This window comes from Peromyscus maniculatus, chromosome 15 (genome assembly GCF_049852395.1).
Source record: "Peromyscus maniculatus bairdii isolate BWxNUB_F1_BW_parent chromosome 15, HU_Pman_BW_mat_3.1, whole genome shotgun sequence".
Lineage (NCBI taxonomy): Eukaryota > Metazoa > Chordata > Mammalia > Rodentia > Cricetidae > Peromyscus > Peromyscus maniculatus.
The window spans coordinates 29,818,428-29,830,555 of NC_134866.1; the positions used below are offsets into that span (position 1 = coordinate 29,818,428).

Here is a 12,128-nt window from a genome sequence, read left to right on the forward strand (position 1 = left end):
TTACTTCATTCATGTTGTCATTGTCAGGCAAATTGGTTCATATTACATCCTAGGAGTGACTGTTCCTGCCTAACAGAAAGGGTAGAATGGAGCAGGACAGGCATTCTGAACTCTAAAGAGAGATTATAAGATAAGAAAAATAGAGGAGTAATAGAATTTGTCTATTTTTTATCTCAAATGATATGAGAAATTAGATGAGATGATAGAAGCCACAGAGAGGATGAAACTGTCATAACACTGTCAGTGGCAGAAAGGAGTGAAGAGAAGAAATGGCTGGGAAAGGAAGGATTGTACAGGAGCAAGGGGATCCAGGTAGTAGAGTCACCAGTGAATGCACTATGTGAGTTTTAGGAAAGAGGCAGAAAATAGTGAGGACAACTGGAGGTCCAGCAGCAGGAAGAGGGAAAGAGGAGAACCCTGGGAGTTCCTTGTGTTAGGAAAGGGGCAAGCATGTAAAGTGCCAGAGTTCCCAACATCCTCCCCCAGGTCAAATCTAACATTATGGCTTCTTTTCCTTCCTGGCCACACCCTGGGACCTGAGCCACAAGCCCAGCATTTTCTTCAGCAGCCACAAGGTGCCCAGAGTGAGCCCCAACAGGAACAATAGGACATCCAGCAGGTTCTGCACATGCCATGGCTGTTGAAAGCCATGAGGCTTGAGATGTGCTCCTCCCCCTGTTTGTAGGATGTGGTCAATCCAGCCCACCAGACGCTGGGAAGGTGTCATGGGGTGAGAGCGCCTGATGGCCCTGGCAGCCATGGCTGCGGACTTGAACCTATGGGCAGACACAGAGAGAATGTGTTACCAATGTGCTATGATAGTACTTGAGACCTTATAACAGGCATACAAAACACACAAACACACACACACACACACACACACACACACACACACACACACACACATCTTTTTCTTTTCTTTTTTTTATATAGAGATTTTCTATTTATTTTACATATCAACCACAATTTCCCTATCCTACCTCCTCCCACCCCTCAGTCTCCCCCACCCACCCACCCACCCACCCAACACACCATCCATTCCTAACTCCTCCAAGGCAAGGTCTCTCCTAGGGAGTCAGCAGAGCCTGGTACATTCAGTTAAGGCGGGTCCAAGCCCCTCCTCCCTGCACAAAGTCTGAGCAAAGTGTCTCAGCATAGGCACTAGGTTCCAAAAAACCATATCATGCACTAAGAACAGGTTCTGGTCTCACTGCCTGGGGGCCCACTAAACAGTTCAAACTAAACAACTGTCTCACTTATCCAGAGGGCCTAGTCCAGTACCATGGGGGCTCCTCAGCTTTGGGTTCATAGTCCATGTGTTTTCACTAGTTTGGCTAGTTGTCTCTGTAGTTTTTCCAATCATGGTATACATATCTCTTGCTCATATAACCCCTTCTCTCTCTCCTCAATTGGACTCCTGGAGCTCTGCCTGGAACTTGGCTGTGGATCTCTGCATCTACTTCCATCACTCACTGGATGAGGATTCTATCATAATAGTTAGGCTGTTTGGCCATCTGATCACCAGAGTAGATCAGCTCAGGCACCCTCTCGACTGCTCAGGTACCCTCTCGACCATTGCCAGTATTCTATAGTGAAGTCATCTTTGTGGGTTCCTGGGGACCTCTCTAGCATTCTGCTTTGTAATAGCCACATCATTTTCTAATATAGACCCACAGATCAGCTTCAAACAAAATTGCTGGCATATACTTGACAGCTAAAAGTTCAATAAAAAGATAAAAAGGAAAACCTTATACAGAAGGATCAAAATTAACCCTGGAAGGGAAATTTTTAAAAATGGCTATGTCTGTAAGTATTGACCTATGGTACTAAAGGTGTGCTCACATTAAGTATATTTGAACACAGGTGACAGGATGTCTGTCTGATTAAGTGATTAGGACATTGAAACCTGAGTATTCAGTCTTGTTTGGTTGTGAAATCATTGTCCTAGATGGGCTAGGGAAATGTGGATCACCTGTTTTTGTGTTTGTGAAAACTTCCTTTATATCAGGCCTGTCCTGGGCCCTAGGAACATAGTGCAAAATGATACCCACTGATCCTCATGGTGCATGCTTTCTATGTGCCAGTGTGCAATAGACACACATTGCCAAGGGCTGTGGGTGTATATAGCAGGTGACAACTAGTGTTTGTGGTGATATTTCATTTGTGCTGAAATGTGGTGATATTTTATGTATGCTTTAATAAATAAAGCTTGCCTGGAGATCAGAGGAAAAGGTCAGCCACTATAAGTAAACAAAGAAATCAGGCAACAATAGCACTTGCCCTTAATCCTATCACTTGGCAGGCAGGATCTCTGTGTGTTCAGGCCACACTGGAAACAGGGCCAGGTGTGGTAGCACACACCTTAAATTCCAAAACTAATTTAACATGGAGATCTGGAAGTCTGTACAGACAGGAAGTGACAGAGCTGTGTAGGCAGAGGAAGTGGTGTAGCTGAACGGAAAGAGAAAATCATATGGCATAACAGCAAGGCATACAAACATGTGTAGACAGGAAGCAACTTGCATTTGGAAGCTGCAGAGTTGGTGAGGTAAGGTTTGCTGCGGCTTTCCTTATTTCCCTGATCTCTCTAAGGCTTTCATGCCTGTATTTGGCTCTGAGTTTTTTATTTAATGAGACAATTTAGAAATGTGTCTACAAGTGTTTGACAAGTCGACCAACAGACGTATAACTCCCTAGCAGAAAGCCCCACTTGACAAAGCCCTGGAGTTACTATTACTGACCAGTTGCTCCTGCCTGTCATTTTTCTCATGTGCTACTGTATTTCTTTCCTAAGAACAGCTATTGATGCTTTCCCACTGCTTGTGTGTTTATCTCTAGAATATATTCCATCTATTGGCACATATATAGTGGTGAATGGTCAGGAAGCTGATTTCTACTTAAGCTGTATTATTTTGATGTATAGAAACTATACTAGGATATTTTACATTACTCAAACTGACATAGGATTATCAATCACAAAGATAGCCTTTTATACAGACAGCTAACTTTAGACTTCAGAACAGATTCAAAGCTGGCTGCTTGCCTCTAGAGACAAATACCTGAAGCCGTTTTTCCAGGTGTTGTTTTGCTTATTCGAGGTCAGAGATTGAGCAACTTTAGACATAATTTTCTCAGTTATTGGCCCTCTGCACACAGTCCCAGCCTCAGTATAGGCTCAAGGTTCAGCCAAGTGTTTACTTATTGTCTGGGATAACTCACCAACTTAGAGCTACATGCACGAATCAATGTGACATTGCTAGCCTAAAAGAATCTATGTGAATTACCTTGTGTTGTGAGAACGGGTAGGGTCCTGAAAATGTAACTTATAAGAGTTTGGCTGGCTGTAAGAGAGCAGTGGCAGTATGGAGAGAGACAGATGTGTAGATTTATGTGAGAACTGACACAGAATGTGAGTGAATTGTTTGTGTGTGTGCAGGGGGTGTGTGGGTTTGGGTGCTGGTGTGTGCTGAGTGAGAGATGAAGAAAGTGGCAATGTAGAGGAGGAAGTTGTGCAGAATGTGAGTGAAGTGTGTGTGAATGCTGGGTGAGAAATGAGGAATAAGAAGCATTAGGTAATGTAAGAGAATGAATGAGGGCAAATGATATTAATGAACAGTTTAAGAGCTGGGCAGAGGGTAAGAGTGAGTGTGTGAGTGTCTGTAAATTCATGTGCTAACTGAGGAATGTAGCTGAATGGGCAGAGAGAAAAATGTAACATGTAATTGCCCAAAGTTGGGCAGATAAGAAGAAGTAGTGTGAGACTAAGATGAGAAAATTAATGAATGAAAGAATGAATGAGTAAAGAGTGAAAAAATGATGTAATAATATGTGAAAAATGTAACAGAGTAGAGAGAAGAAATGTGCAGATGTAACTGTGCCAAAGAGATTTGTAGCTATGTGGAGAAGAGGAAAATGAAACTGTATAGAAAAGAGATATAGAAGAGAAATGTTTGTAAAAGAATGATATGTAGACATGTGAAAACAGATATAACTGTGTATAGAGATATATGGCCATATGCATGTAAAGACAGACAGGTAGCTGTCCATATAGAAGGTAGCAGTGTGGAGATATGTAGACATGTGAAAACAGATATAACTGTGTATAGAGATGTATGGCCATATGCATGTAAAGATAGACAGGTAGCTGTCCATATAGAAGGTAGCAGTGTGGAGATATGTAGCAATGCAGAGACAGAAAGAGTCAGAGGCCATTGTTAAGATGAAGTAAAAGAGACAGTTAACATCAGAAAGTATGTGTGTTTTCTTATTTTACTGGAGAGATAAGAACTGATTTCTAAATACCCTCAGATCGAAAAGGCCTAGTCTTTACTGCCTTTGTGTATTTTCTTGCATTACCATGGAGGTGGTCTTGGAGCAGGCTCTCCATAGGCCATTGATAAATATGACACACATGGTAGAGAAATTGCAAATATTTCAAAGTGTTAAAGAGAAAGTAGTGTATGATGAGTGAGCTCAAGCACAGAAAGAAATAATAGCCAAAAACATGTTCTCCTAAGAGTATGACGTTGGAGAGATGGTTCTGTGAGTTCAACACAAAGACCCTGAAGAGGGAAGGTCACCCATTAAGGACATGCAATTGTCCTTGTCGTAGTTTAGTGAGAACGGCTCCCGTGGTCACATATATTTGAATGGTTGCTTATCAGTTGGTGCTCTGTTACGGAAGGATTAAGAACTGTGACTTTATTGGAGGAGGTTTCTCACTGGGTTGTTTCAAAAAGCCTACACCAGGCATAGTCTTGATCTTTCTGCCTCCTGCCTGCAGATCAAGGTGTAAGTTCTCACCTATTGCTCCTATTTTGAAAGATTGATGTTTGCGTTTTATTTCAGTAAACAATTGCTAAAGACATCACAATAGAACATATGCAATGTTTTTATTACATACTTCTATTGAACATTACAGAATTCTTTGGGTTATTTGTAAATTAATGAATAGATTTGAATACTTATGACCCAATACTTGTTATAACATAGAAGAGTTTGTTTTACTCTAAGGAATGAATTTGCATTTAAAATCTTAATGAATGTTTTCATAAATGAATAGATGACATAGTACTCTAAAGTCTCCAAGTTATTTATTTATAATATTACATAGTAGTATGCTTAGCCTTTACTATGTATTAGCCATTTGTTAGATTTGTGTATGTATTTTATCACATGAATGTTAATGATAATGGTGTATGACTGCTTTACGTGAGTTCTTATGCATCTGGATAAGCAGATGCCTGTGGCCACAGTCACATCCATGATGATCATGGACTAACCTCTGAAACTGTAAGCAAGACCCAAATAAATGCTTTATCTTACATGTAGCCTTAGTCAGGGTACCTTTTCACAGCAATACAATGGTAATTAAGACAGTCCTCTTCTAATTCCATTCGAATTATATAGGTATATGATGAGTCAGGGAGATTAGCCACCTAAAGAACATGCAAATGATCTCTCCTGCCTCTATTGAAATTCTATTATAGCTATCCAAAATATAAGAGATCATGGCTGAAAGGTGTTTAAAGAAATGCTCAACATCCTTAATCATCAGAGAAATGCAAATCAAAACGACTCTGAGATACCACATTACACCTGTCAGAATGGCTATGATCAAAAACACTAATAATAGTCAATGTTGGAGAGGATGCGGAGCAAAGGGAACACTCCTCCACTGTTGGTGGGAATGCAAACTTGTACAACCACTGTGGAAATCAGTATGGCAGTTTCTCAGAAAATTGGGAATCGATCTACCTCAAGACCCAGCTATACCACTCTTGGGCATATATCCAAGGAATGCTCAATCATACCACAAAGATACATGCTCAGCTATGTTCATAGCAGCACTATTTGTAATAGTCAGAACCTGGAAACAACCTTGATGCCTGTCAACTGAAGAATGGATTAAGAAAATGTGGTACATATACACAACGGAGTACTACTCAGCAAGAAAAGCAATGACAGCATGAAATTTGCAGACAAATGGATGGAACTAGAAAAAATTATCCTGAGTGAGGTAACCCAAACCCAGAAGGACAAACATGGTATGTACTCACTCATAAGTGGATTTTAGATATAAAGCAAAGAACAATCAGATTGCAACCCACAGAACCCGGGAGTCTATATAGCAGGGGGGACCCTAGGATGACTGTGGCTTATAATAAGTTTTGGTTTTACTCAATTACTGGGCAAGCCGCAATGAAACATTTCACAATTAGGGTAAGAATTTATACTGTATCAAGCTGATAATAGAAAAATAAATTTTAAAAAGTGAAAAAAAATGAAGATAATGTGTGTATAAGAAATCATCCCACCACATTAGGTAGAGGCATAGTCTCAGTACCACACCTAAAATTAGAATTAATAACAAAAGAGCATCAGGACTTTCAGGGAATCACGCATGTATTATAACACATCCCACAAAATTCTGTTTCATTGATAAACAGACTATACAAAACATGTATTCAGTCTAAGGTACCCCAATCCCAGAGAGCTGCATACCTCTTGTCTTCTATGACTTTTTTCAGTGTAAGTGCAAATGTCTCTGCCTTGAGTGTCTCTAGATGAACAGAAACACCAATTTTCTTTGCTTCTACTAGGACCATGTTTTCAGGTTGGTCTGCTAAAAAGGGAATCCCCACCATGGGTACTCCATGCTGGATGGCCTCCATTATGCTATTCATTCCCCCGTGGGTGACAAAGAGACGAATACTAGGATGAGCTGTTGCAAAAGAGAAAGATCATCCAGTATGTCACTATCAAAGTTCAGATACCAGGTAAAGCAGCAGACCCAAGAAATACCAATGTGCTAGGGAGAATGAATTTACTGATGTTGCTTTAGAGATTTGCAATGTTCCAGGATGTAATACCAAGCCTTCTCTCTGCAGAGAGATGCCTTACTTCAGTCAAAATCTATCTAAGATCTAGAGCCAGGGACAGCTACAAGGACAGTGACAAGTGAGGCAAGTTTCTTTGTCCTTCTATTCATCCTCATCTTCTCCACTGATGCCTTCTTCTTCATTTGTCTAACCTTGGCCTTCTCTTGCTTTTTTACGTCTGATCTCACATGAAGTCTATATTATGGGTGTTATCTGCTCTGTTTGGGGAAGTTTACAGAAGGGGATGATAGACCAGAAACTTCTGTATTTACGGGTCGTGTCTCTTGCTCCATATTGAAAAAAAGGCTACTAAACATTTCTTATGATCATACAGAAATCATCCCAAACTATACCTCACTCAAAATCTACCCATTTTCCCTGGAAAGCAAGTCTTTTTCCTATTGTGTAGCCTGTGATTTTACTGAACAGAGATCTAAGTGAAAAATTTCCCAGCTTCTTTTGAGTCACAGTTTTAAGTACAAATCTCTGATTCAGCCACTGAGTGTAGAAAAGTGTATCCATAAAGTCACACAGAAACAAATAATTTGAGGGGAGGTGGCTTTAGGGAATTCTCTGTTGCTCAAGAAGTCATTGTCTCCATATATTACTGTGAGCTTATGTGTGGTGGTACTCAAATATCTCCTTATGTCCTCAATCCCACAATATCCATGTTGTAAGTGTCTGAGTTTTCAGCTCAGCTGACAACCAAGATGTGTCTGCATGCTTACGTGTGTGTGTGTGTGTGTGTGTGTGTGTGTGTGTGTGTGTGTGTGTTTATAAATACCAAGGATTTCTCACATCACTGTGAGAATAGCAGCAACAAATGGTGGCAACTGCCAAAGGAGTAGTTATAGCTCACATATTGGTCAAGACTGTGTTGGAGTGATCAATGGTAAATACTCAAGTCAAGGCTACATATCTATTTAGGGAACTGAAATCTGTCTGTGTTGAAAAGGATGAGGAAGTTGTTGCTATGGCCAGTCTAGAGCACAGACTGATTCTCCCAAGAACCTTAGCTGCTTCTACCTGCCTGCTGGACATATATCTTCACCCATCAGCAGCCTTTTCTTCTGCAAGTCAAAGCACTCTGACATCAGTTATCTGTTAAGTCCCAAAGCACATTAAAAGAAATAAAGTAACAGGTCTAGGAGATGTTTACCCAGGAGGTCAGTCTGGGGAAGCCAATTCATGATTTTGACATTTGGAGCCATACTGACATCTTTGGGCCAATGAGCATCCTTACATGCCCACAGCACTCCTTGAGGGAGGTGAGCAAAGGCACTGTTCATCTCCTTAATAAGTTCCTTGGTCTGATACATTGTTGCTATGGAGCCCAGTGTCACAAGGACAAAACCCGATTCTCCAAACTTAATGATAAAATCTTCCAAGTCCTAGAAGAAACATAAAGAAATTAGAAAAAAGTGGTTTGTTAACGCAGGTGTGACATGAAACAAGACCAGTTGTTAAATAAACCCATGCCTTGCTTGCTTGTGTTCTATATGATAACACTCCTTTCAGAGTCCCTGTATAGCTGTGTCTGGAGTAGTTACTGCATTGAACAGCAGTCATCTCTTCAACTTTGTGTAGTTGAAATATTGTGCACCCCAATAAACTTATTTGGAGGTCAGAGAACAGAACATCCAGTATATTCAATATAGTTTTATGCAGTGGTCAGACACACATTTAATCCTAGCATTCCAGAGGCAGAGATCCATATGGATCTGTGTGAGTTCAAATCCACACTGGAAATAGCAGGCATGGTGACACACGCCTTTAATCCCAAGAAGTGATGGCAGGAAGTAAAAAGGTATATGAGGCATGAGGACCAGTAACTAGAGCCTTTTTAAGCTTTTAGCTTTTAGCAGCTGTTCAGTTGAGATCCATTCGGATGAGGATTCGGAGGCTTTCAGTCTGAGGAAACAAGGTGAAGTAAGGAATTGGCAAGGTGAGGTTGGATAATTTGTTCTGTTTCTCTGATCATTCAGTATTCACCTCAATACCTGGCTAGAGGTTTGTCTTTATCAATAAGACTTTTTAAGATTCGTGCTACACCTTTGGACTCTCATGGTTTGCTCTTCCAAGCAAACACATACACCAGATTTTATTTGAATAACTGACTTTTACTGCCTAAAATGTAAGCTCCAGAGTAATTTAATTGCTAAGGGCATTCTTTTTGCTTAATAACTTGAGGCCCTTCCTAACTATTTTTGACATCATTTGTATTATTTTATATTCATGCTAGAAATTCAGTATACGAAATTTCTTCACTTGCTGTGTGGCATCGTGTCCTCTCTTCTGGTGTTGTTTTCTACCTTTGCTTACCTAGTAATGACAGATTCATAGAATGGCTTGAGAAGTATTCCTTCCTGTGGAGGTGGCACAAATAATTATACAGGAACTGGCATTCATTCTTAAGTGTTTCACTTAATTCACCTGTTAATCCATGTTATATCAGACTTCCTTAATGAAAGACTTTGTTATTGATCAGTCTAATTTAATCCCATAACTTTAAGATGTTCTATTTTCCTCTTGAGTCAATTATGTTAACAGCCTTGCATAGGAATATGTCCACTCATGTAGATCACCTAATTTGATGATATATCATGTTTGTATAATTCAATTATAATCTTTATTGTTTTAATAGTGGATAATTTTTTACTTTAGAACTTAATTATTTTGTTGTTCTTTCTTATTTATATTCTTAATGATCCTATTGCTTTTCAGCATACTACTCTTTTGAATTTATTGGTTCTAAATTTGTTTATTCATTATTTCAATGCTCTACACTCTGATTCTTTTATGTCCCTTCTTTCTGCTAGCATCCTGTTCAGTCATCTCTTCATTATCTCTGCCTTATATTGAAGGGTTAAATTATCAATTGCAAGTACCTTGGCTGTACTAATAAATATAATAATAGCTATGAATTATATCCTATGTCTTGTTTTTATTGCACTCCCTCATTCCATTGTGTTTTGTATCCTTATCCTTGGTATATAATATTTTCAAATGTTCCTCTTGATTTTTCTCTTTGAATTTACATTATGTTGTTTTCTATTCACCCCACTGTGGTAAGAAATATTTACATTAACCAGAGAATTTGCAAAACTTGGGGTTGGGTTGGGGTGTGGCATGGGCTAACACACGAACAAAGGAATTTGTTTTGTGCATTAGAGAAGAATATGTGCTCTGCTGTTGTTGGAATGAACACTCAGAACTGGAGAGAAGGTTCAGTAGATTTCCTTCCAGAGGACCACAGTTCAGTTCCCACAGAGCAATCACAATTCTCTGTAATTCTAGTTCTAGGGGATCCATCACCCTCTTCTGGCCTCTTCTGGGCACTTGCAGGAACATGATGCACACACATACATGCAGGGCAAATACTCAGGCACATAAAGTCACTTACAAATACATTTTAAGCATGATCTATATATTTCTAATAATTCTATTGGGCCTATAGTATTATAAAAGGTGATAATTTGTATGGATAGTCATCTAATTCTAAAACTGTAGAATTGAAGTCTTAAGTTATTATTCATTTCTTCTTTAAATTACTTACATTTTTCTTCATAGTCTTTATTTCATAGTTTGTGCATAGATGACATATTTCCCTGTAAGTTAACTATTTCACATATTTTAAGTAATATTTTTATGGTTGCAATGTTTGATAAACACAAAGTTTCAAATATATGTAGTCTTTAAAATTCTTTGAGAGTTTTGATATAAAGTCTGATTTTCCTTATGTTGGCAACCACCACAGTCTATTTGCTTCTCACTTAATTCTTACAAAACAAGTATTGGAATACCCCATAAAGTGATTCCAGACTCTTGTGTCATGTATTATTTTGAAACATTTCCTCCCACTTTGTAACAATCCCTTCATCTCTCTGTGTGCCAATATCTGACCCATCAGTCCAGAAGGGGGGAGCTCTGGCAATCACATCTGGATTTATAAATGTAAGATATCTTCTACCACATAAAGATTCTGTCAGAGAACCCCAAACCTGTATACTGTACTCCTATTTCACCAACTTGGGTATTCAGGAGATTCTATCTAAAGCCCATATCCGAAAGCTCCTTCAAAAAGTTTATATATATATATATATATATATATATATATATATATATATATATATATATATATATAAAACAGTCTTCCAAACAGTATGAAAAAGCTCCTCAAAATATTTGTTGTTAATTTTTTACAGGTCCAACCATGACACCAATGTAATGATCTTTGTAAAGATTAATGTAAAGCAGATAGATAGATAGATAGATAGATAGATAGATAGATAGATAGATAGATAGATGATAGATATCACTGATCACTCCCCAAACACTTGTTCTCACAAACTGCAAGGAAGGATGGGCACTGTGGTGCCCAACAGAGCCAGAACAAATCCATACCCTCTCTGCTTTGATCTGAACACAGGACAAATATCATCTTCATCATTTCAGCATCTTGGCCACCATGGTTTATATTCCCTTCATGGGTGAGGGAACCCCACAGTGACAGGGAACAAGCAATCTAACATCCTTAGCTCACTGTACTTATAAATTTTCAGTGATAGTGATTCTGAGCCTTCATAGAAATGCACACTACATGGCAGCTTTGATGGTTTACAGTAGCTAGATGGAGTACCTAGTGCTCAACAGGCTGGGGACACAGAATAACAGAAGCAGTTCTTGTCACTAGTGATAAGTTCTGTCTAGGTACATGTCTTCTGAAAGTATTATCTGTTTCATTATGAAGAACCCACCTCCTTAACACATTCTAAGTGTTTTGACATTCACTGTATTTAATATATATATATATATACATATATATATATATACTTACAAATATATATGTATATATATATATATATATTCAAATAGAAATACCAATACTAACTAAAGATTTTTTCCATCACAGCAAGGAATAGAGACAAAAGAAACTCACATTTTGTACCATCTACCCAGGTATTCAAACTTAGCATGGGGTATTCTAACACTGTGCTATCACAATCCAAAAAATCTAGACTCAGAGTTCTTCTGTTGCCTTAGAGTACTTTCATTCAAGACATCTTTTCTAAGGGACAATTTCCACCTATGGTGGTTTGAAATAAAATGGCACCCAAAAGGATTGGTGCCATTAGGAGGTATGGCCTTGTAGGACTGAGTATGCCCTTGTTGAAGGAAGTGTGTTACTGTAGGGGTGGACTTTGAGGTCTCCTTTGCTCTGCTATGCCTGATGTGACAGTTGACTTC

General features: G+C 38.9%; 1 protein-coding gene across 1 annotated transcript in view; it reads right to left on the reverse strand.

Annotated features, from left to right (window-relative positions):
- Positions 1 to 320: 320 nt before the first annotated feature.
- Positions 321 to 12,128, reverse strand: part of LOC143268651 (UDP-glucuronosyltransferase 3A2-like) — a 38,901-nt gene continuing 27,093 nt past the window's right edge. Inside the window, exons 5-7 of the mRNA XM_076551784.1 lie at positions 8,041 to 8,272; positions 6,505 to 6,724; positions 321 to 776 (exon numbers count right to left, since the gene is read on the reverse strand). Of these exons, the coding sequence (XP_076407899.1) occupies positions 500 to 776; positions 6,505 to 6,724; positions 8,041 to 8,272 (729 nt within the window). The 3' untranslated portion in view covers positions 321 to 499. The remainder of the gene's footprint in view (positions 777 to 6,504; positions 6,725 to 8,040; positions 8,273 to 12,128) is intronic.